Raw genomic sequence first — 27,007 nt, 5'->3', positions numbered from 1 at the left:
CAACAACAGGCAAAAGAAGAGGGAAAGGAAAGGATTTTGGAGGAAGAACAGATCCAACCAGTCCGTGCAATTTCAACTTTTTGGTTTTCTCTTATCTTCCTTCTGGAACAATCATCCCATTCAGTATGCCATAGAGGAGGCTGGCATGCCAACAGCCCGCCATTTTGATGTTTTGAATACAGAATGTTAAATGTATTCTCACAGCGCAAGTAAAAGAGGGGGTTGGAGAGGGATGTGAGGATACAGACTGTGTGGAGAGGCTTAGAGGCCAGAGATCTGAATGTATATATTCATTTTGGATAGTATTATTGATGTATATAAATGTAGACATGTAAGCTTATTAGATCAAATATTTATAATATGCTCTATAGGAAGTTTAAAAGAAGAGGCCTAGAAGACAAGCACTAATGAGGACAGAGAAGCGAGATGGTTTCTGGAGCCTTTCTGACACTGTGCGACTCCTTTAAGGGAAATGACCCAACCTCCTGCCACCCAGAGCCAGAGAGGAGGCTGTATGCTGTCAGCTACAAAGACCTCTGCTTTGCTGTTTTCTCTACATGTGTACAGACCAGAACTCCGTTTGGCGTCGGTCCCATGGTTAATTAATCTGAAAACCATTCAAATGGGAGAAAGATAAAAGATAAAGGATTACAAAGGATACAGAGTAGATATGATTTCCAACCCAACTGGAAATATATAATGGCAACGTAGTGCCACATTAAAATAATTAGGGATGCAAGATACCGCTCGTGTACTCGTACTAATTAAAATGCTCCGATACCAGCAACCGATAACACGCAGAGTGTACAGTACAGTGCTTGTGACAAAGAAACACAAACAACAGAGCAAACAGAGAGCAGAATCGATAGAACGAAACACTGAGTGGATTGAGCGTGCAGAGGCACAGATGTGCAAGCCTGTTGATCGCATCCCTTTTTTACAGACATTGCTGGAAAGTTATGGCAATAGCAAAGAAAGTAAAACAAGGAGCATATTACTAACTTTAACTGGTAAAAGAGAGAGCGAGAGCTGATCGTTCACTCAGCACGTGTCATTTGGATTAAAACTAAAACGTATGTGCAAGTAAAAAAAGTGTTACATGTTTTATGTATGACTAGTGGTTCCCTACATTATTACAGGAACGCGGTACAGTAATAATATGATGCTTTCAATTCAAGTTTTTTTGTGCGCAAACATCCGAAGCACGTGCCCAGAAATCTGCCTCTCAGACAGCATGCAAATAGCCTATTAAATCAAGTTCTCTTTCATGTCTTCGTGGGCTTGAACAGACAAATTCACACAAAATTATGTCAAAATGCCTGTATAGGCAAGTATCCTTGTGAAACTTAGTCAGTTATGTCTTAAATAAACAAACAGTTAAAAATATGATGAAAGTAACAGTAGCTTTTACAATACATTTAACAATCATAATTAGGCATGAAAATAACTGAAGGAAATATCTATTTGCTAAGCCAACTGATTTGATTCATATTCTTTTGGGTTTTCTACTCAATATTTTAAAAAATTAAAAATGCAATGAAAATACAGGCATTGGTACTTGGTATCGGCAAGTACTAAAAATTAAAGTTAACGGTATCGGACTCGTTCTGGAAAAAGTGGTATCGGTGCTTCCCTGAAAATAATGACAAAAAAGATTTTGAGGAAAAAAATCATATCATTAAGAGAATAAATTTGCAATGTTTTGATAATACAGGACAAATCTTGAGAATAATATTGTATGTTAAATGATTAAAGGTTACTTTGTCACATAAACTTTAATCTTGTAGAGATCACGACTTTACTATCTCATACCTTTTCTTTTTCTTTAATGTGGCATTAAAATGCTGTTGTGAACGCTTAAAAAAAAAAAAAAAAAACCTTAAAAGCATAATAACCCTTATTAAAAAAAGAACATTTTGGTTACCACACAGAAGTTACATCCAGAAGAAATAAAATGATAAAATTACCACGTTGTACCTTTCTTCAAAAAAAGTAATAAAAATGCTGCAAAATTCCGCATGTGAATTGTTAAAATTAAGAGAAAGCATTGGCAAGAAGGGGTCTCTTTCTGGCATTGCGTGCCTGAGCATGTGTGTCTTTACGTGGGCTTCCTGTCCCCCAGCCCGGGCACAGATGGCCCTGGTTCATACTGGCCTGCGAGAACACAGTCACACTCGATCTGGAGACCACAGATACAGTGCATTGCACTCGCATATGTCTAATACATTATACATGCTATTATCTGTGGAGTACTTTGTCATTGTTTTATTAACTGCAAGACCTATGCATGTTTTTATGAGACTGTCATGAATATGTGAATATGCCTCTCATAAAATAAAAGCATGCATACACAGAGTTCATTTATGCATATTTATGAGCCTGTGCTTTGCGTCAAACTGACTGGACTTAAGATGTCAATGGGGGCTCACATCGTGTTAATATTTGGCCTCGAACTGTCAGCATGTTTTCAGAGTATCATGGCGGAGAGCATTTGGATATTCCTGTCCCCCAGGCAACAGCTACCATGCTACCACGTGACCCCGCTGTCTTACACAACCCGGCTTTCACACGTCGGCAGGTATCACCTCGGGGGTCTCTACTGCGTCTCATCCAGGAAAAATAGAACTGTGCAACCAACCTGCTACTAAACGCTAGGATATCTGTCAGCCCTGATAAAGATGCTTGGTAACCTTTTCTTGAGTCTCTCTTCAGGAGGTTCAGTCACACCTTGCCCATATGGAGCCCCCAGACTCACCTCGGCAGTACGGCAGGGGGAAGTCCCAGGCAGCGGTGCCGGAGGAAGTGGCCAGGCAGGAGAGCACGGTGTGGCCCTCCAGCACATAACCCAGGTTGCAGCTGTAGCGGATCTTGTCCCCGATGTTGAAAGTAGAGCCTTGCTGCATGCCGTTGAGCAGCTGGCCTGGATTTCCACAGGTGTAGCTTGGAAGGGCTAGAATGAGAGAATGAAACAAAGAAAAAAAAATGTAAACTGTTTTGCATATAGCATACTACCTGACAGAGAAATCCATTGAGATTTGTCATGTTAAAAAGATACTACTGTTTAATTATATTATCTAAACTTCATGTCCTCCATCTGAAATATTTTAAAATAGTTTACACATTTAACAAATAATTTTAAAATATGTAAAAAAAATAATAAATGAACTGTAAATAATATTTAAAAACATTACAGTTTTTACTGCATTTTCATCAAATAAAATCAGCTTTTGTGAGCATTGTGAGCATAAGAGACTTCTTTCAAAAAGTACCCACCACAAACTTTTAAACAGTATGTATGCGCATACACATCCTAAACTATTATTATTATATTTTAATCTTTAGACATGTTTACAATACAGAATTAGGGTTTCAATTTGCAGTAATAGCATGAAGTGATATATCTATAATGTAATGTCGTAACGCCTAAAATGGTGGAAAATTGCTAGGAAATGATGGCGAATAATACAAAGCATTACTGAATTGTTCATACTGTAATGTTTAGTCCATTTACAGTAATGCAACACATCACAAACCATTGTGATTGACCATTTTGATAAAAACTCATTTGTCAAGTTTCAAAACATTTACATTATATCAATGTATACAAGATATATTGACAATGCAGGACCTTAAAGTCTCATGTCAGTTCTCTAGGTGGTCATTTTGGGGAAACGAAATCTGCAAAGTTGGAACTGTTCAAAATCACAAGTCTGACAATAACAGCATCAGAATTATTTGTTCTTTAGCTCAGAAGGCTTAATGACATAAAATAAAAATAGTCAAAACATTTTAATTTCTAGAACAACAGACAATGATAGAAAGAACGACTGAGAAACAGAAACAGAACGATAGAACAAACAGATATATTGATTGATAGATAGAGTAAGCGATCATGTCTCTTCAGAAATTTGGACTACACTGCTCAGTTCATATGGATTTGTTTTACAATCTCTTTATGAACTTTTTGAAGCATCAAAATGTAGTTGCGTAGACTGTCAATGGAAGGACAGAAATCTCTCAGAATTTATTAAAAATATCTGGGTCACTGACAAATAAGGTTTTTAAAAGTGTAAAAAAACAGAGATATAAGTAATTAAGTTTTATTAAGTGTTTAAGGATTAGTTGACTTGCAAATAAAATTTGCCTGATAATTTACTCACCCCCATGTCATCCAAGAAGTTCAAGTCTTTCTTTCTTCAGTCGAAAAGAAATTAAGGTTACACTGTATGCCCTACGCCTTCCCTATTCTACTTATGGAATGAAAGCAGTGCCAGTTACATTTTTTCCGTAGGTAGAATATGGAAGGCGTAGGACATACAGCGTAATCTTTTTGAAAAATACAAAAGTGTGGTTTTGGCGGAAGCACTCGTAAGGTGATCATTTGTTTATATAAAGCATACAGTTGTATTTATTTTTTTTAAATGTCTGATCGTTTTGCTAGATAAGACCCTTATTCCTCATTTGGTATCATTTAAAGCCCTTTGAAGCTGCACTGAAACTGTAATTTTGACCTTTAACCGTCTGGAGGCCATTGAAGTTCACTAAGGAGAAAAATCCTGGAATGTTTTCATCAAAAACCTTCATTTCTTTTCGACTGAAGAAAGAAAGACATGAACATCTTGGATGACATGGAGGTGAGTTAATTATCAGGACAATTTTATTTGAAAGTGAACTAATCCTTTAACAATGAGACTATGTGGCTTTTATAGTCAATTAAAACTGCTTTTGTCATTTTTTAGAAGATGGACAAAGTTTGTCACCTAAAAAGTAATTTGGTTTAACCAAAATTTCGGTTTTGCCGAATTATACTTTTGGTTATACCGAATGATATTTTCAAATAATTCTAACAGGCTGATATCTAGCTAGTTAGCTTGCTAGCTAGCTAGCTAGCAAAACGACAATGGCTGCGTCCGAAATCGCATACTTCCCTACTATATAGTATGCGAAAAACAGTATGCGAGGCGAGTAGTATGTCCAAATTCATAGTATTCGAAAAACCGTAGGCAAGAAGTACCCGGATGACCTACTGCTTTCGATGGACGCTGCGCTATCCTGTGATGCCACAGGAGAGGATTCTTCATATTCAAAAATGGCAGAAAGAGGCGATATGCAGCTCATTCAAGTCCTTCAGTACCTCAGGGAAAAACTGTGTTTATTGCGGTTAAATTGCACTTGTTTAACATTATGTAAGTAAACGGCTGACTTATTGAAAGTTTAAACAATGTAATGAGAAGATTAAGAGTTGGCTGTAAAAATGTTTAATCATTATTACTGACAGCACATCAAGCTAACGAACAGGTCGAGATAACGTTACATCCTCTTGTTAACACTGTTTTATTTAACGGAGACGTTCGTTGTTAAGCAGTTTAATGAGCTTAGAAAAATTTACGGACAGCAACATTCAGGCGGCAGTAGTTTATAGGGCTCACAGTTTGTAGTTTTTTTTAGAATATGTATATTATTATCATTGTATTTATTTGTATATATTGTATATAATATTTAGGCCATGTTGTGTATTTTTCTCGCCCTCTCTGTCTATCTACACATTATTTATTTATATATAATGTATTCAAGTTTGTTTATTGATTCATGTCTTTTGTTTCTCGTGTATTTTTATATGCATTCATTTTTAACAATAAATTACTTAATTTTGTTGCTTCAAATCAGCCTCTGTTGTGATATTCACAGATGTATTTTTATTCTGATGTAAAATTTCCTAGCTAAATAGGTGATTATACTTTGACATATTTAAATTTTCGCGCTGTTGTGACGACGCATGACAAGTGACAACATTAACATGGCGGATGTAGTACGTCCAAATTCCATTCATACTACCCATATCCATACTATATAGAACGTACTGTTTTAACGGTCGGGAAGTACGTTCAAATTCAAATGTAGTACCTACTCATGTAGTATGCGATTACGCAGCCAATCAGACTTTATTTTTTAAAACAAATTTTTAAAACATTACAACATTTTCCATGTTTTATAGCAGTTGAACCACACTGTTAAAAATAAATGTAAATTTACTAGTATTGCTCTGTATTTTTTTTACAGATTTTTTCTGTTTTCTCATTATACATTGAAATACCTGTTGTTTTACAGATATTTGCTGTAATTTAATTTTCAGCTATTAAATTTACAGGCAATTGCATGTATTTTAGCATTACATTAAATTTCTGTTTTTTAAAAGAAATGTTCTGTATTTTTTACAGAAAAATGTGTAGTTTTACATAAAATGTTGATTAAGATTTTACAGATTTTTTCTGTAAAAATAGAAAAAAGGGAATGAATGTATAACTACAGAAATATGCAGTCATTCAACATGTTTTTATCTTCTTTCATTTAAGAGTAGCTAATGTGTTGGTTAAAGTTAGTTTTTTAAGGTTCAGTTATAGTATTGGTAGCCTTCTATATATTATGCATTGTATTTACTAAAATTTTAACCTCATCTTGCAAATATGCTTATTTTGAAACTGCTGATTGCGACTGTCTGCGAGCACGCGCGACGCAGATTCAAATTTGCCGCCGATAACTTTTCCGTTAGTCCCGCCTACAACAGTTCCTGGAGTAGTGTAGTGATGGAAGGGCGAGCGCGTTATTTGAATTTATTTCAGGGTACGCTTGTGTGTCGTGAGATTAAACAGTAGTGTAAAGCTAATATAAGTATTTCTAAACGGTGTTCACACAAATGACGTAAGGTAACTGCCGTTGAAAGCAAAACAACTGCAGCAGGCATCTGTCAATTTTCCATCTGTTTTAAACCAAGAAAGATTAACATTAGTTATTTAACGAGTTCGTTTGCCCATATAATCTTTAGGGTATTAGGTTAGCTAATTTGGCTTGCTGTCCACTGAGAAGGGGCTCGATGAAGCATCTTCAACTCGAGCTCTGATACACCCCCCAGTGAATAAATATAGGATGTGATTACATAGGGCAAGGTACCTGAGATGAAGGTGGAGTTTGGGGAGGTGGAGGGATGCTGAAACAGCTGAGACTGAAGAGAGGTAAGCAGCTGCTTATATACTCTGGCTGTTGATTGGAAGATTAGATGGGCTCGCTCCTCCCTAAATTACGTTTAGGAACTTCACTAATAAAGTCCGTTCAGTGTTTATGTCTTCGTTCAGATGTGGTAGTACCGCCATTATTTAAATCTCTTTTTATAAACTCTGCAGTATACTCATACTATAGGCCTATACAGGAAAGCAGATAAGAGTACAATATGAACAACATAATAAATATTATGAGTGCATCTGCTTGCAAACGCGAATAGTATGCATATATTAGTGTAATAATAAAGTATAATAATAAAAAAATCTTACATGACCTGAGTAAATTGTCATTACTGAATCATAAGATACATTGGATAGTTGGATATAAAAATTTCAGATCAAAGACGGTTGAGGATTTGCATTGTCTCAGTAAAACATATGCTGGCATGTTTGAATTAATGTAATAGCCAACTAATTTTTATTTCTTTATGATTTCAGGTAATGTGGAAAGACTGGAGATCTACAGCAGCATTACAGTACAGGTGTGGAAAGATTACTATTCTTATACAACAAATTCTTTGTTTACATCTTTTTATGCTGCTATTCTGAACAGTATTTTTTGTTGTAATTGTAACTAGAATCATTCAGAAACATGGCTTTTCCTATCACTGCTATCCTCACACACATCTCTACTTTTCATTCCAGCCAGATGATCAACCAGTAGCTGCTCGCATCTCAGCCTGCTTGATGGAAATGTCCGACTTTCACCTGGATGACCTTTACCTTCAACTCCACCTTGCCAACACAGAAGTGCTTGTGGTTTCAGCCACCCATCCTTTGTGTTATAATTGATCAGTTAAACTTCACAGACTACAGTGCTGGAACTGCCCGATCTTGCATATTTGCCCAGTACAACATTGGGAAGATCAAGCCATTCTGTATGCTACACAACAGAACAACAACCAGCTCTCCAAGCCTGTACCTAAACTCTCTGCTTCAGACTTATTATACGCCCTCCAGAAGCTTGCTTTCTGGAAGTGAACAGCATCTTGTGGTGCCATCCCAAAGGGGCACAAACTCACTTTAACTGACCTTTACCTGGACTGTTCCATGCTGGTGGAATAACCTGACTAACTCAAACCATTTTCAAGAGACTGATAAGAGAGAATGCATCTTTTTTGTGAACAATTGACTGGTTAATACTATCTTAACTGAAAAAAAAAAAATAATAATAATTTCTATGCATACTATGCTAGACTAACTGGAAATTGTCATTGTACTTATTGTTGCTTCCATTGTACTCCTTGTAGTCACATATATGTAAGAGTCATCATATATGCATAAAATAACAGCAATATTACAGTACAGAAGTATACAGTAATTGTCTTTTAATGTAGATGTTCTATATACTACGCTTGTATTTCCTATAATTTAAGTAAGTTGACATACAATGTCTACTAATAATACTAATACTGTATGTGCATGATTTGATTAAATGTATTCTGTACTATATTTTGTTAATTTAACAGAAATTGGTTGTAAAGGTTGCTATTATGCAGTTCTAAGTAATTAATTCATAGATTGAAGTTGTGAGTGGTTCTGTAAAAATAAAGATTAATACTGTAAATTGCAAACATTTGTTTTGAATTTATGTGCTAATTACATTTTTATAAATAATTTCTTAGTTATTTTACATGGAAAATCTATATTTTAAAAGTAAATAACTGTAGATGGACAGAGCAGCTTGATAAAATAACTCATAAAAACCTTCAATTTGCAGAGATTAACCTGAAAATTAGTTGTTTTCTATGTAATCTGACATAATTTATCAGTTTTTTCATGGTTTAATAAATGATTATCAACAGTAAAATACTGTAATTTTATGAATTTTGACTGTAAAGTCTGTTCTGTATTTTTACAGTTTTTGCATGTAATTTTGTGAAATGGTTATTTGCTGTAATTTTATGGGATTTCTCTGGAAACTCTGCTGCCAGACTTTTTACCGTTTTTTTACAGGATTTTTTTTTACAGTGCAAATGACCTCATGTTTCAGGACGACTATGTGGTCCTTTGCAGGTGTCTGAATGATGTCACATCCTGTCCTGATAGTGACTGCATGAATTGATCCAAAATGGTCCTTTTATATTGGTTACTCCGAATGACATCAATGAAATTCATTTTTTCAGACATTCTTTCTCGTAACAAAGCAACGACTTCTACACATAATTTTAATACCATTTTGCATTATGTTTATATATGATGTTGTAAAATCATGCCAGAATATGAATGAAATGGATGTATTGGCCTTTGGATGGTTAAACCGAATGACCTTTTGACACTTCAAAATCTTTAAAATACCTTTATATGTAGCAAAATATAATTAAAGCCTTTTGGATTCAATAAAAGAGATCTGTGATACCTTACATACTTTGGATGTCATATCTTTGTTTTTATTATTATTAAGGCCAAAAAATGACCTGTCAAGTCATTGATCCATCTTCATTTGTGTTCCGAAGAAGAACGAAAGTCTTACGGGTTTGGAACGACATGAAGGTTAGTAAATGATGACAGAATTTTCATTTTTGGGGTGAACTAACTCTCTGAGTCAATTTTCTGTTAATGATCTGTTTTGAATGAAAAAAGCTATGCTAATGCAATTTAATGTGTGGGTATACAAGCGTATACATAAAGTATTGGGCATCCTGGAAGCTCTCCTAATGGCAATGACCTGTTAGCAGGGATAGTGCACTGCAGTGGGGAAATCTGTCTCAGTAGTGCAGGGAAACAGAGAGACAGCAGCAAGAGAGATAGGTGAGCTGACTGCTGATTACATCAGCACTGATTAGGAGAGCAGTTTCATCACTGCACATGTGAGAGCATGTGAGAGCAAGACGTTTGGTGTGCACACACACACACACACATACACATATTTATCAGCATGCATATTAATGAACAGTAATGCAGGTGAGAGAAAGATACACTTGAGATTGTGTGATTTTAACCAGGACTGAGTTGAGTGCTCCCTTAACCATTAATTAACTTGAATGAACAAGTGGTATACTGTATAAGCTAGAATGCTAACTAGATTCACCCATCACTGGTCCAACAGAACTGTTTAAATGAAGAAAAACCCTCCACTTACTCATTCTGATTTTGCATATACATAAATCATAAATGCATAACAGTTCTCTCTCTCTTAAAAAGAAATCCCTTCTGGCATTGCGGGACTTTAAGTATTCTGCACAGATCCTGGATGTTCCCTCATACAATGTTCTCCCCATGGCCCCACTGCATTTGTCATCTCTAGTCTATAACTCACAGGACTGACTGTGCCACCCTTGCAGTTTGACTGCTTTAACCATTTTAAGGGTCGCTATATCCTGCCCGAGTGCTGAAACAGCAATAGATGGTTCTCTTGTTACGTCTGCATCTATGACCCTCACTCTATTTCTTTTCCTTTGTCTCCATTTCCACTAAACCACAGAGAGAGAGAGAGAGAGAAAATAAAGAGAGAGGCATATTGGAGCAAATGCTGTTCATGTAACCTGGTGAGGAATGGGATTCAATTCTAATTTTTCCAACACCTTTTTTTTTCTTTTTCTTCCATTTAATAAAAAATATAATTTAAGGACCAAATCTGGTCCACTGTACAGCTCATTCTAGTCAGAGACACCATCTGACTAACATGTAAAGCAACCAGCTGCAGATATGTGCTGCTTAGTCTGGCATTTGAAAAAAATAATCAAATAATGACAAAAAAATATATTATTTCTCTCAGGGCTGTCAAACTTAATGCGTTAACACGTTGTTGTTTTTGTTTGTTTGTTTGTTTTAGTTTAACGCATTAAAAATATTCAATATCCAATTTGTCCGTCATAATTTGGCTAGCGTTATATTATGATCTCTTATTCACGCAAATTCTTTAAAACCATTCAAGTGCTACAAGACAAACGATTAATTACAGGAAAAAAATGTGTGAATATTATTATTATTATTTTTTAATCGACTCACAGCCCTAATTATTCTATTACATTTAAATATGAAAATATCCACTACCATTCAAAATATTAGGATCAGTAAGTCAGATTGGGGATCTATTCAGCAAAGATCAAAAGTGAAAATAAAGACACTTATAATGGTACAAAATCATAGTTTTCACAAAAACATTATGCAGCACAATTGTTTTCAACATTAATATTAATAAGTGCTTCTTGAGGACCAAATCAGCAAATTAGAATGATTTCTGAAGGATCATGTGACAGTGAAGATTCTACTTGGCCATCACAGGAATAAATCATAAAATCCTAAAAAGGTATTTTCTTTACCAAGAAAGTGGCAAGATGAAAAACACTTTTTTTCTGTTTCAAACTTTCACATAGCATCTTTTGGTTATAAAATCATCAAAAATTCAAATCTATATTTTGATTTTAAAAGGTTTGTTATATATATTTTTTTGTTATAATTATTTTTTTCCCAAAATGCAATTAATCCATCAATATAAAATGTATTTGTCATATTGAAAATACAGAGCAAAGTAAGCTGATTCACATATATGACAGCCTCTGAATTTTGTCAATACTACTCTTATATCCAGTAATTTTCCTAAAAATATTCAGCCGTCGCTCCCAAAATTAATTCAACGGGTCATCTTGTTAATGTTAAAAATGAATTATGTCTCCGTTTGTCATTACCGATTAAAGAGTATCTGGCGCCACTGCACGGTTAAAATAAACACATCACAGCTTTTAAAAACTGTCCATGATTCAGTTTTGTGGACCATGACAGAAGTTTGATGCTATCGTGGAATAAGCAACACCTGACTCGAGTGCCTCATCTTCTTAATCTCCTCACGTAAATGATTAAATTTCAATGACTTACGTTTCTTACCCACCACAGAAACCACCACAGGTTCATCAACGCCGTAAAAATGATTAATTTTTCTGTTTTTGTTGATCACAAAGTAAGGAAAACTAGGAAACCGGCTGTATTCAGAGTGCCGCCATTACTGTTTAGTGCGTGGAATGGTGCGCTGTGATTGGTTGAGTGGATATATTGCATTCTGCAGAGAAAGGAGACTGGCGTTTGTCACGTTTGTAAAGGGAGAAAACATGACAGAATAACACGACAGATATCGCATTTTGCACAAAAGTAATAAATTACTTTTCGATACCGACCAGATACAATGCTTTTTTACAAAATGTTTATAAAAATAGCACTTACGTATATATTATATATATATATATATATATATATATATATATATATAAAACATAATAGTTATTTAATACTGTAATAATACTATAATAATAATAATAATTAATATATAATTACAATAATAATAATTTTATTATCAAATCATCTAATCCTTGTTAAGCATTTTTTTTTATCTTACCGAACCCAAACTAATGTAGATGTATGAATAAATGTATCCATCCAAAACTTATAAATATACTATAATTACATATTAGTAGAAATATGATTATTTCTGTTATTACTCTTGTACTTACACATGCTATTAATGCCTCACACTAAACTTTGCTAAATTCAATGTTTATATTCTTCTCAAAATCGCTCCGAACAGCAACCCAATACATCTAAAGATGGACCTCAAGACAGGACGGAAAAGGCAAGGTGAATAAACAGTTTGCATGTGTTTGCAACTATCAAAACACTAATAAACTGCCTACCATGCAATATATCCACAGCAGATTCTAGAGAACTGATTTTATGCTGATGAGGATTGATTTGTTTTACCAGCACAAAATAACTGAAGCAGCAACAGACATAAATGATAAGTGATTTGCAACAGTGAGAGAGCAACACCACATACACAAAGGAAAATGTATAGTTACCTAGAAAGCACTGACTGTCTGTGACTTATACTGTCACATTAACTAGCACGTATAGGCTAGAGGTTATGAAAGTTGCATGTTCAAGCACATTAAAATGAATATGAAAGCTCTGGCACCATCCGCTCTGACACGCCTACCACTCTCCATAGTCTATACTTTAAAAGTGACATTGTGAAATTGATCCCAACACACTAGCACATTAGCTCAATAAGCAGTTTCTGCTTTGTTGAGCAACGATTCAATCAATGCCTCACTGCGCGCACAATTACCAGGCAACTGCAGTGAACACTCATCACCCCCTGCACACAACGGGCAAGCCATGCAATCTTTTGCAAATCCCACAATACCTTCTATATTGGACAAGAGTATTATGAACTTCCAAATACAGAGAAAAAACACACATGCATGAGTTCCACCTGAAAGACAACTGCTTAACTGTGCATGTCATAAAATAGACTTTTGAGACAAGTTTTTATTTGTCTCTCTGGTCTTTTATGCTTCTTCAGGTACTTTCTGTGAGACTATTAAAGGGTTAGTTCACCCCAAAATCCACAATGAGGTTCATTCTCATGTTACGCAGCACATTTGAGCTTCCGCAAGAGGTTTGTTCTCGTGCGTCAAGCAGGTTTGGTTGAGCATCTGTTTATGTTCACTGATCAATGTTTATATGTGAGTAAAAGCCTAAATTCAATCTGTTCATCATAAAAAGTGATCAAGTCTCTTCCGAAAATTTGGACTAAACCACTCGATTCAAATGGATTAGTTTTCCGATCCCTTTGTGACTTTTTGAAGCGTCAAAGATCAAGTTGCAAAGGCAGTCTATGGATGGACAGAAAGCTCTCAGATTTAATCAAAAGGATCTTCATTTGTGTTTCGAAGATGAACGAAAGTCTTACAGGTTTGTAATGACATGAGGGTGAGTAATTAACAACAGAATTTTCAATTTTGGCTGAACTAATCTTTTAAAGCTGCTGTCCGTGATTTTTGGCCCTCTAGCGGTTAAAAAACAGAACTAAACGCGTCTTGCGGAAGAACATTGTAGCCGGAGCAACTTTTCTCCATGTATGTCTATGGCGAGTCACGCAGTTACTGTGATACTCTGCGGTGAGTCCTACCAGTCCAGTCTGAAATAGTCAGAATATAAACACTTATTATAAGTGTACCATAAAGATTCAGGATAAGACAAAAACACGGTTTGGAAAATGGATTCATGCTGTATATTCTCTTTATAAATTTTTTGTAAATTTTTAACAAAAAAAAGTTGCGGACTTCAGCTTTAAGCACAAAAAATATAAAGTCAAAATGCATATTTTTTGTCATCATCATGCTGCTCCAAACCTGTATTATTTCTTCTGTGAAACACAAAAGGTTTCATTGTTTTTTGTCCATACAATCAATGTGAATGGGGTCCAATGTTGTTTGGATGCCATCGTTCTTCAAAATACAGTGTCCTCCAAAAATACTGGCACGCTTAGTAAATATGAACAAAGGTGGCTGTGAAAATAAATCTGCATTGTTTATCTTTTTGATCTTTTATTCAAAAAAATCACAAAATTCTAACCTTTCATTGAAGGAAAAGAATTGAAAATGGGTGGAAAAGCTCATTATCAAATAAATGTTTTTTTTTTTCTCTAGTTCGTGTTGGCCACAATTATTGGCACCTAATTATTGCAAAGTCATTTTCCCAAGATAACAGCTCTGAGTCTTCTTCTATAATTCCTGATGAGTTTGGAGAGCACCTGAGGAGAGATCAGAGACCATTCCTCCATACAGAATCTCTCCAGATCCAGATATATGTGTGCACCAAACCCATCTAGTGGGTTTGCTGCCAAAAAGCTATTTTTTTAGTTTCATCTTACCATAGAAGCCGGTCCCATTTGAAGTTCCAGTCTTGTCTGACAACTGAATATGCTGGAGTTTGTTTTTGGATGAGCAAAGAGAGATTTTTCTTGAAACCCTCCCGAACATTTTTTTTTTTTTTTTTAGGCTTTCTGAGACTCAACAAATTTCTGAAATTCTCCAGCTGTGATCCTTGAAGAGTCTTTGGCCACTCAAACTCTCCTCCTCACCACACATTAGGACGATTTAGACACACGTCCTATTACAGGCAGATTTGTAACATCTTTAGTTGATTGAAACTTCTTAATTATTTCCCTGATGGTGGAAATGGGGATTTTCAATGCGTTAGCTTTTTTCTTATACCCATTTTCTATTTTGTGAAGCTCAACGATCCTTTGCTGCACATCAGAACTATATTATTTGTTTTTTGTCATTGTGATGAATGATTAAGGGGATTTGGCCTTTTGTGTTTACACATATTTGTACTCCTGTGGAACAGGAAGTCATGGCTGCACAATTTCATGCTCCTAGTCACCCTGGTGTTCTAAAAAATGTAAATGTGAATGGGAATATACTTCAGAGATATTTTACTCAGAAGAATTTCTATGGATGCCAATAATTGTGGCAAACGTGTATTGGAGAAAAACATTTATTTCATAATGAGCTTTTTCCCCCATTTTCAATTCTTTTCCTTCAATGAATGGTTAGAATTTTGTGAATTTTTTGAATGAAAGATCAAAAAGATAAACAATGCAGATTTTTTTTTTCACAGCCACCCTTTTACTAAGGGTGCCAATATTTGTGGAGGGCACTGTATCTTCTTTTGTGATTCTTCATTTTTTTTTCCTCTTTCTTACATCAGACTAAAAGACAATAAAATGAAATGCATATTTTTTGTCAAAGACATAAATGTGTATTTTTGTTAATGCCCTAGAGGGGGAAAAAAACTTAAAATTAAGCATCAGAATGAAATTATGTTCAGCTGATTCTATAAATAGATCCAGACAGTGGAACGTTTTTAAAGACATTTGAATACTTCTTTTGAGGTAAAACCTACTGGGATTTTTTACATGATCTTTTGGCATACAACAAAAAATAAATAAATAAATAAAATCCCATTGCTCATAAATCAGCAGGATGTGCAGTTATAAGCTATATTTAATCTAAAAATACTTTAACCGTAACCTCTCCTCACCCTCGACCCCCAATTCTCAACTCTTCTACTGAGAACATGTCCATAAACTACAATGAAAACACATTTACTAAAAAAAAATCCTCGATGCGCATCAAAAAAGACGTGACTTTGTGATGGGACGGCATAACTGGACCAACTGGCAGATTGATCTCATTGCATAGTATATGAAATTATGTTTTGTTTGTTCTGAAATGCCTGAGCAAAGTCTTTCGTCAAAGTGGTTCAGTATAATTACGTCCCAGAACTATCTTACATGACTGTGTTCCCAAACAGCAGACACCCACTTCCGAAAGCAAGGTACCTTTATTGCATTTTGCAATAAAGCACAAGATTATTATCTACAGTGGCTTCTCCTACTGCAGCAACTTCCATTTTTCTTAGTGATATTTAGCACCTGTTTATCAGGAAGTGACTCTTCAGCTCACTGCTTTATTTGCAAATGTTTTATGGGATATTCTAATTTTAAAGTTAAATTCACAATTTTGGATGGAAACATAGCTAATGAAAATAACAATAAATTAATACAAACAATAATTTAATGTGTGACTAAACATGAGACTTTAGAGACTTTATGTAATTTTAAACATTAATTTATTATTATTATTATTATTTAATAAAACCTTGATGTAGTTCAGATCAATGCTTTTGTCAATTATCCAAGTTTCTGCATTAAATACAGTCCAATCATAATGTTAACTATTTTATAACTATTTTTTTTTTTCTTCCAGATTTTTCTTTTTTTCTTTTTCCAAGTGCAAAGTCAACAGTGACTGCTGACATCAGAATGTGTCAGTGGCTTGTGAATTTGCACTTAATCCAAAGGGGTGAAATTCAACAATATTCCAACTTCAATGAGATTTTCTTCTCTCAGTACTCTGAGTCACAAGGGCTCTGGTCTCTTCGCATTTCATCTGGATCTAGTTTATCTCTATTTTCTCAGTAGCTTGTGTCAGCAGAAAAGCAGACACTGAGGTAGCACGTAGATGAGCTTAATAAATGCACAATTTATGTACTCAATCCACTGAGGGTTGAAGGTGTCTGTATCATGTTGAATGGTCAGTAACATTATATGCTCATAATTGGCTCAACATCTGCCCAGAGGAAACCTGCTTTGATTCTTCCGTCTGTGTAGTCGTTATTTATATATTTATTTACTTGCTTATTTATCATCTTCAAGCTACGGTGAGATGTGCCATATGCAGCAGGATTTCAGAGCCAATTATTTGGTAGTATGGCCAGCTCATAATCACATTTGGTTGTGGAAATATTCACACACACGCACAGACAAGCAGACAGTATAATTGCGATAGGGATAACTGTTGTAGAACAAGGGAAAAAATATAGAAAATTGGAGTGAACCACGTTTCACCTTCCTAAGAGAGCACATTACTGTTTGTGACAACCTGTTGCAGCACTGGAAAAACCAAAAGGCCATAAAACATTAATAAGCACTCAGATAGACCCTAAACTCTAAGGTTGTGTAATCCATTGGGTCCTTTAGAACATAGTGAACAGATTACTTCAAAAATGTGGCAGTCAGAAAGTAACAAGAAAAAAGAAAGAACAAGGGACATGAGGAACAGCATCCCTTCAAGGAGCAAATGTAGAATTTCAGCGTTCAGGTCACAGTCCCTCAGCATGAGATAGTGTAGTTTGACATCTCTGATCTATGCAGAGTCACAAGTTCAAATCTCAATCAAGTGATCATTTTAAATTAACCTTCTGGAGTCTGAGGCTGATTTAGGGCCTGGAGAAGTTTTGACATGCCCTGACATTTGTGCTTTTTTCATAACATACTTTTGTTCATAAACATATTAATGGAAAAAGTGTCATTACACTGTATTCAGCACATACTAGGCAACCATAATATGTGAGGAACATGTATGCACATGTTTGTGTTTTTGAAGGAATAACGTTTATGTGTGGTTATTGAAAAAACAAAAAAATTAAGTCACTGAAATAAGGCCAAAAATATATATTAAATCTGTGTTTACAAGACTTCTGCGTATTGGAGGTTGTAGACTAGAGCTTTTGCTTCAAAATTATGTAAAAATTATAATGCCTACTTGTTCATATAAAACAATATATTGATTTTGTTTTTGTAAGACTTTTTGTCAAGAAACACAGTATGCGTGGAGGCATGAATCATCATGAATAATGGGTTATTTACACCTGAGAAGACAAAAGAATCGCATAAAGAACCTCTAATGGTGCTGCATAATAATGAGGCCTTCAGGTAGGCTGTGAAAAAAAAAACCTCTGTAATCATGTCTCAGCTCAATTTAAAATAATGGTATTCTATTATATTCTTTAAAATATAATGTATTTCTGTGATGCAAAGAGTCTGACAATAGGTTTTTAGTTTAAAAGCATGCACATTTGGAGAAATATTGATGGATTCTCATATGTTTCTGTCAATTTTCTATACAGATTTTATTCTTTACAGAGTTCATTCTATATTCATTGTCATCACTATGAGCGATGGTGTTTTCAATTCATACTTGCAGCCGGAGGGCGCTCTCTGTGCACATTTAGTCCACAAATTATTCTACAGAAGAAGAGGACATATCAGGAACTAACGGCATGTCTTCCAGAGGTCGTTAACCATGGCTTTTACAAACAGATAAACACTTTTCAAGACAATAAATACATGACTGAGATGATGTATGCCTGTATTGACTCACAATTTGCCTCTGAATAGCGCTGGCTCCGTGGACATGGCCGCATTAGCGGATAACGAGCTGAAACATGACATGTGACTCTTTTCATACAGATTACATAAACACAGAATTTTTGTTTTCGATTTGACTTGCACGATTTAAAACCTGACATTTCAACGTTTATTTTGACATAAGTCTAATTTTTTTGTCATTAGTATTCACTAAGTTAAAGTTAATTTTCTGAGAACTATCAGATTGGACTTTGTTCAGAGGGAGACGGGAGATCATGCATCATTTTAGTTTTCTTTATTTTGCAAAAAGCACATTTTGTTTTTACTCTGAGTGTATACAAATAAAAGAAGATATTCTATAGTTTCAATTGATATATTACTTATGTCTCTATGACAAAAAATGAGTATTTTAAGTCTGTTTTGCTGCAATGTGAAAAAAAACCCTGCAAAACGCGCTGGGAGTTAAACCAACAAAAACTGCATCAGTAACTGTGGCTTATTTGGTTGCATGTTATTCTGTGATTTAGGGCACTTTGCAGCATGACCATAAATCTAAAGGAAAACAAAACATACAAGATAAACTGAAACATATATAATTTGTTAACAATTTCACATTATATTATTTTATCTTTTTATAAAATATACACTACTCTAAAAAAGTTTGGGGACAGTAAGATTGATTAAAAGGGATGTCTAATACTATTTCATGCATTCTGGCTTATTTACACTGTTAATGAGTTGGTTTCTCATGCTAAACACAGCCAAAGTTATAAAAAAAAGAAAAAAAAGTTGGACGTATGACAGTATTTCTGTGCCAAATGCACTCCTGCAGGGTTCGTATAAGTTTTGGAAACAACACAAACGTTTAGTGACTCAAATGTTATCCAGGGATAATGCAATGATGTATTGACTCTTCAGCTCCGCCCACCACAGCATGCCTCCAGGAGCTTGACTGTTTTTTGTTGTTGTTGTTGTTGTTGTTGTATTATTATTATCAATGAATAATAACGTCAATAATAGTAATAATGCTTTACATTTTTGTGAAAACCATGATACATTTGTTGATGAGTAGAAATTTTAAAAGAACAGCATGTATTTGAAATATAAATATTTTAACAAATGTCTTTACTGTCACTTTTGATCAATTTAAAAAATCATTGCTGAATAAAAGTATTTATTTATTTATTTATTTATTTAAAAAACAACAACATCTGACTAACCCAAAACATCTAAATGGTAATTTATATTATTAAAATGTAATTTTATATAATTGCATTATATATTATATGAAACAATGCCAGTATGCATATGGTAACTAATTTTGGCACTTGAAACAAAACATAAAGACAAAACAATGCAGGTAAATTAATAAAGGCATTAATAAAAGGAATTATGTGGCATACCTCACTAACATCTTCCACCAAGCACAGCTTCCACAGCTGCTGGCTAGCTACATTAAAAGACTATGCAAGCTGCTAAAATGACACCAAGTTTGCCTAATTTTACATGAACACTAAAAGAGAGATGAAAAATCAACTTTAGTGCAAAATTTTACAGCTATAGTTAAAATAACTTTCAACAAATGTGAAAAGAGCTCATATAATCACTTTTTCGCTTAATCGCCTGTTCTTCTTCTACACCAGGGGTACTCAACAGGCCCGCGGGCCGCATCCGGCCCGTCAGCATTACATTTGTGGCCCGCATCATGCTACATATAAATGTATTTTTATTATAATTTGCGTTCAAAATTAGTGTGAATATTACTTCGTTTTTTTTACACGTACACAAGGGTAGGCGTACAGTGCACGTTGTTGTTTCAGTCTGAAAAGAAACGGAGAAGACAGAACAAGAGTAACAACAAACACCTACCGTGTTGAAGAGCGCTCGTTTGAGGGGATTAAAAGATACCAGCAACTCTAATTTTAAACAAGTACAAAGAGATTTTATTGTAACTATTTGAGCGAAAAAGACTAGACAAGCATGAATCTCTCTAGTGCGCATGTGTCGAGCACTTGTGTTCGTGAACGCCACCAAAGGCTCGAGACTGTGCGCGCAAGTAAAAAACAAAGTAACCTTATTTTTCCATGATGAAATGCAGTTGACATTCCTCAAACTTTGCAGTGTGTAAGTTGCCGAGCAGCATAAAAACACACCTTTTATTCTTAATGTCAATGTATTATAAACAGAAAGCAAGCAGAGAGCGCTCCCATTACAGATCTGTCATCACATCATTGAGCTCACGGAGAATATCTGATTTATCATGTTTACAACGTTGGTTATAGTTAGATAATTCATAAAATTGTGATTGAACATTAAAAAAAATTCTAATTCTGACCAAATTAAAAGGTAGGTAATAATAATACAAATAATAAAACATTTATTCTCTGAGTATAAATAGGTGCTATAAAAAGTTTTAAAAAGGTGCAATGGAGTATAAAAAGACTATAAAAAAGTGCAATGTTTTCATCTTATGGACAAACTCTCATCAGCCAGTGAACAACAGCCAGACCTTAAAAACTGCACTTTTAGTAAATAAATAGTAAAACTACAAATATTGTCTTAAGTAGGCCTAAATAAAAGTCTTACGATACAAGTTATAATTTGTGGCCCTTCGCGTTTCATTTGGTTAAAATGCGGCCCTTTTGGCCTCTGAACTTGAGTACCCCTGTTCTACACCATTAACACTCATTTTACCATTGGCCCTTTAGGCTTTTCTAAAAAATGCATGTGCCCTGTCTTTAGATCATTCTTATCTACATCTTTTTGTGATTAAGGTTGCAAACGGCACCTCGCTAGGTCAGGCAGCTCTTTCTTTCTTTGATACCTGCTTCTTAAACACACTGAGGGCCAATACGCTTAATCTGGAGGCGTCTTGTTACTCCATATCAAAAGAGCTCGACTGCTGAGAAAATTTCAAACCACCTGGGCCTGCTAGGGCTTTTATATAGCCTCACACCACAGCGGGAGGGAGTGACCGAGCACCTCCAGCGAACAAAAACAGGTCTTGAATGTTTAACTACTTCGGAATTACCTGATTAGTTTACTTATGCTTATACGGTGTGATGAATGCAGCAACTGAGCAAATAATGTGAGCTTGCTTTCCAACATACTCAGAGTCAGCTTCTGTTCATCACGTTGCCACGGCAACAGGCACAGGTCCACCTGGGTGTGGTGGGTCGGTGTCAATGTAGAATGCATAGAGACAAGAGTGCCAATAAGCTTGTGTTTGTATGTATCCTCTCTGTTTCACACATTAGAGGGCCCCCCGTGTCTGAGGAAGAGTTTCCAAATGTAGCTCTGACATTAGTGTTTACACCTCCAGTAGTCTGCTCTTTCTAAGAACTGGCGGTCTCACAAGCTGATTCGCACCACTCACCCACAGACAGAATAATCCCTGCTGTCTGCCTTCAAAGCTATTTAGAACCGGCCGATGTACCTTATTAAAGCCCTGTGTGTAATAATGCTACTTACTGCATCCCACTGCATTCAAACACATGATAAATGATTATATGCTTTGGTAAACCAAAAGGCAGACACTGAATGAAATCTTAATGAATTGTAAATGAATAGAAACGGAGAAATGAATATTTTCTCAGCCTTGTGTCATTCTGGCCCTTTTTCATTAAAACACAAAAGAAGATTATTGAAAAAAATGTATGATGTTCTTTTCCATACAATGACAACTGGCTATGAAGATACCTAAAGGACAAAATAAAACACCATAAAAGTAGTTAATATGTTGTGTGCACCATATTCTTACAATAGCTTTGCATTATATATCTATCTGTCTGTCTGTCTACTCATTTAATAAACTGAAATAAGTTTAAGTTGAAATAAGTTTAAGTTTATTATTGATAATAAAATCTAAATTAAACCTAAAAGTAAATATTAAAATAATAATAATAATAATAATAAAATGACAAAAGCACATAACAAAATAACTAAAAATTAAACTAAAATGAATAAAGAAAAATATAAAAATAAAAGCTAATTCAAAATATATGAAAAAAGAAATAAAAACTAAAATAACACAAGGTACAATAAAATAAAGATTTTAAAATTAGATTTTGAATGAGTTTAATGGAAAACGTATTCTTGGACAGGAACATGCCTGAATTGTGATGCTGCTGCTAGCAGGAATCCCTGACATGACGTCAGTCAGACAGCCTGTCCGAATGTGAGAGAGAGCGCTTGCGTCCTCTCAGAAATTACCCAGCCATTTGGGAGATTTCCATGTGCATCCCTGTGAAATCAATCCATGCCTAACAGGGATCGAGGAAGCAGATCAGAGCCTCTGAAGCAGCTCCTAAATTACACAAAGCTGCTGGCCTGCCTGAGACGAATGTGAAAGAGGAGAGGTAATGCATGCCCGAAGGAACGTTATTGAACAGAGAATCAGACATTTTAAAATGAGAAATGAGGAAGCAGAAAAAGACACATGACTGGGGTGACTAACTTCAGCAGGAGACAATAAGGTGTATTCGTCATGACCAACAATTCTAAACAGTCAGAGGCTGTATAAAAACGATTAAGCCTGAAATCCATTTAAGATGCAATCATTTTGATTTTGGCTTATTGACAAAACTTGTACAACTTGTACAACTTCATTGCATCGGCAGTAAAAAAAATAAATAAATAAATAATAATAATAATAATAAATAATAAACATTTAAAATATATATTTTAATTTTAATTGCATACTAATGAGTCACACCATTTCACATACATTAGATTAGTGTCTGCCTAAGTAAATTATAACACTAAAGTATTATGACTGAAAATGTAATATTAACCATTAAAATAGCAACAAATACAGTGAAAATTTGGATTTGTGGACAGATTATCTTTATATTTCAGCATTTCCAAAAAAGTTTTTTGAATTTCCGATATCAACCAAAACTGGTATAAAATGTGCAAAGCCAACAGATAAAAGAACACAAATAAATAAATAAATAAATAAAAAAGACTAAAAATAATACATCTGTACTTTTCTTTACTCAGATCCCTTTTGTATGTTTTTCCACCCTTCCTTGATCTATCTCGATCCTTCCCCCGCTGCCAAGTGTAGCTTCCATGTAACGCTGCAAACGCCTGTGTAAAGGCTTTCACACAACTCAAGCAAAAGTTATCTGTTGTTTCACATCTATTTTTTACAAACTGCATTTTTTTAGCATTGACACTAAATACAAAACGGTAAATACTTCAGTGTTGTTGTTTTTTTTTTTTTAAGTATCATGGTTTCCACAAAAATATTAAGCAGCATAATAGTTTACAACATTGATAATAATAAGAAATGTTTCTTGAGCAGCAAATCAGCATATTAGAATGATTTCTGAAGGATCATGTGACACTGAGGACATTAATGACTTCTGAAAATTCAGTTTTGCCATCACAGGAATAAATTACATTTTAATATATATTAAAATAATAATAATAACTTTAAATTCTAATAATATTTCATAATATTACAGTTTTTACTGTATTTTTATCAAATAAATGCAGCCTCGGTGAACATAAGGCTCTTCTTTAAAAAAAAAAAAAAAAAAATGTAATCTTACTGACCCCGAATGGTAGTGTAGTTTTTTTTTTTTTTGTTTGTTTGTTTTGTTTTGTTTTTTTTAAAGCTACATCACCAGATCACTCTAAAAACTGAAAACACATTAGTTTAATAACAAAAAATAAATTAATAAATAATCCACTATGAAGTACTTCTGATAGGTCACTTGCACCACTGCAATGTCTAATATTTTTGTATGAGGCTAAATTGTATAATGGCAAAGACTTTAGATATACCAAGATGGTGCACTCATAATACAATGAATGGGAGAAAGTGCAATGCACAGTATGACAGAATAGATTGGCGGAATAGATCACTCTAAAAACTGAAAAAACACATTACTTTCACAAAAAAAAAAAAAAAAAAAAAAAATCACAATCTTACAAGTTGAATGGAAGATGCCATTTGGAACATTGTAACTTTCTCATTTACATGAACAGGCAATTTCCAGTCTTTTCCTCCAGCTTTTCAGTGTGTCACCCCATAGGGAAAACATGAGCACAAATATACAAGGACAGCCTGCTGTGAACAGTGTCCCGCTGTGACCTTCACAACTGTCTTCGTCCTCCCAGGGTGGAGCTCCTCTAGCTTTGATATTAAGCCTCAGGGTGGGAATCTCAAAGGATCCCCCATCCCATTATTAATATTAATCACGGATATAAGGAGAAAAACACATTTAAAAAAAAATAAAAAATATTGAACAAAACCATGTATTATCTTGCAGTAAATAAAATTCCACTATGAAGTACTTCTTATAGGTCACTTGCACCACTGCAATGTCTAATATTTTTGAATGAGGCTTAATTGTATAATGGCAAAGACTTTAGATATACCAAGATGGTGCACTCATAATACTATGAAAGGGAGAAAGTATGAATGAATGAATGAATGAATGAATCTATCTATCTATCTATCTATCTATCTATCTATCTATCTATCTATCTATCTATCTATCTATCTATCTATCTATCTATCTATCTATCTATCTATCTATCTATCTATCTATCTATCTATCTATCCATCTATCTATCCATCTATCTATCTATCTATCTATCTATCTATCTATCTATCTATCTATCTATCTATCTATCTATCTATCTATCTATCCACCCAAGTATACAAGTGCAGATTTACAAACCAAAGCTGCCTACAGTGTTCCCAACTACTCAAAATAGTAGCTTGTCTGTATTTGACTGTTTAATTACATTTTGAGTAAGCTTCAAAATTATTTCCCCAAAACTGCAAATACGACATGTATGACAAATCCCCATTCACTGCTGGATATGTGGCCTATGCTACAGGTAAACATCTGGAGCTAAATCATGTAACATCTGGAGGCACAGCCTACAGATAAATAAAGCTTGCAATAATTTCGTAAAAAGCTGACTTGACAGATCAGCTCAGAGAGTGCATAGATCACATGAGTCATTCACACACTTTAAACTCTAGTAACTCTAATCTTTAATCAAGCCAATTAGATCAAGCCTATTGGTGTGTATGACATCATCAGAGAACTGCAAATGAAAATGAACAACAAAAATCATACAAAAGAACATCATAGTGTACGTGTATTAAATATTTAACACTTTAGATCTCATGAAAGACTGCATATGACGTCAATCAAAAAGACTTTTTTACAATAAAGATGTTCACAAAGGGTCTAATTTACAGCAGGTTTAAAGCATCTTTGACTCTTGCTCCTTAAAACAGAGACCTTTTAACCGAATTCAAACAAATTCAGATGAAGACCTTCACAACCAGATTCAAATCAGCTAAAAGCACAGAGCCATCATGACTCATGCAGTGGGGTGTCGGGGTGTCTATGAGGAATGTTTAATTGGATGGCTTTACCCATAATGAATCACTCTAATCCTAAAGCAGCTTACCTAAATCAACAGCCAACAGCGTTACATGTATTTGTATTCAGGGTTAGTGGAGAAACCGGTCTGTGTGCTGGTATACAGTGAAGTGGAAAGCAATTGATTATCAATAAAGACTCTAAAATAAGGACAAATGCTGACCTAGGAGACCATTCCTCAGCGCTCTATTGGTCATGCTTCTCATTTAAAGGACATCCAAGTTGATCTCAGATTTTTAACTGCCAAAAATATGCTTAAGTAACTTGGAAGCGATCCACAAATGCATCTGCGAAAGCCTTGAATTGACGGAAATTGTCCACTGAGTTGATTTCAAATGCAAAAAGACAATCCATTGACCCTGTGTTTGTTCTTTGACCTAAACAGAGTCTTAATTAACAATCCTCTCTTTCCTGTCCACAAAACCGACTCTTGTGCACAGCGAAAGTGAGGGCAGATCGATTGAGTCTGCTGATGAATTGCACCATAGCATTATGCTAGAGATTTTTCCAAAGGTATCAGCATTAAAGGTAAACCTCTATTTATAACAATTAACCTTGCGAACATCAGTTCTGCATAATTCACACAGCAGTAGTGACACTGGTGACCTTACTGTGTAAATCCACACTAGCCATAAAAAATGCTACAAATGATAAGCTGGTCAAGATGGCCTTCTATTTCAGGAAAGAATGGACATGGGAAAGGCTTTTGGTTCGATTGCGTGGTCCAAACTAAAGTTCGATCCCCCCTCCTGATCCCACTGGTTTCTTTTTATACTGTACATTTGTACCACCGTAAGTACTAGCAGCAGCTGTTTACTCAGAAACACCAGTTTCAATGTTTTATTCATGCTTTTGGTTGCTTTGGATTTACCCTCAAACTTTAAATGCACAGGCACTTGTGTTTGTCTGCTCTGGATGTACTGCAAGAGAAATGAAGAATGTGAGCTACTGTCTGAAGGCAATTTATTTAGAGACAAGAAGCTGTGAGAAATGGATTTTAATATAATAATGTGACCAGGAGCGAGCAAAGATGCAAATTA

The 27,007-nt window shown here is 34.8% G+C and overlaps 1 protein-coding gene across 4 annotated transcripts in view; it reads right to left on the bottom strand.

The window, feature by feature from the left end:
- Window positions 1-27,007, bottom strand: part of csmd2 (CUB and Sushi multiple domains 2) — a 343,711-nt gene that overhangs the window by 228,893 nt on the left and 87,811 nt on the right. For all 4 annotated transcript variants that reach the window (XM_067411157.1, XM_067411158.1, XM_067411159.1 and 1 more), the window contains exon 4: window positions 2,756-2,950. In XM_067411157.1, the coding sequence (XP_067267258.1) occupies window positions 2,756-2,950 (195 nt within the window). The remainder of the gene's footprint in view (window positions 1-2,755; window positions 2,951-27,007) is intronic.

Source organism: Chanodichthys erythropterus, chromosome 15 (genome assembly GCF_024489055.1).
Source record: "Chanodichthys erythropterus isolate Z2021 chromosome 15, ASM2448905v1, whole genome shotgun sequence".
NCBI classification, from domain to species: Eukaryota; Metazoa; Chordata; class Actinopteri; order Cypriniformes; family Xenocyprididae; genus Chanodichthys; species Chanodichthys erythropterus.
The sequence above is the reverse complement of the archived record's forward strand: the minus strand, read 5'-3'. Positions and strand labels throughout refer to the sequence as shown.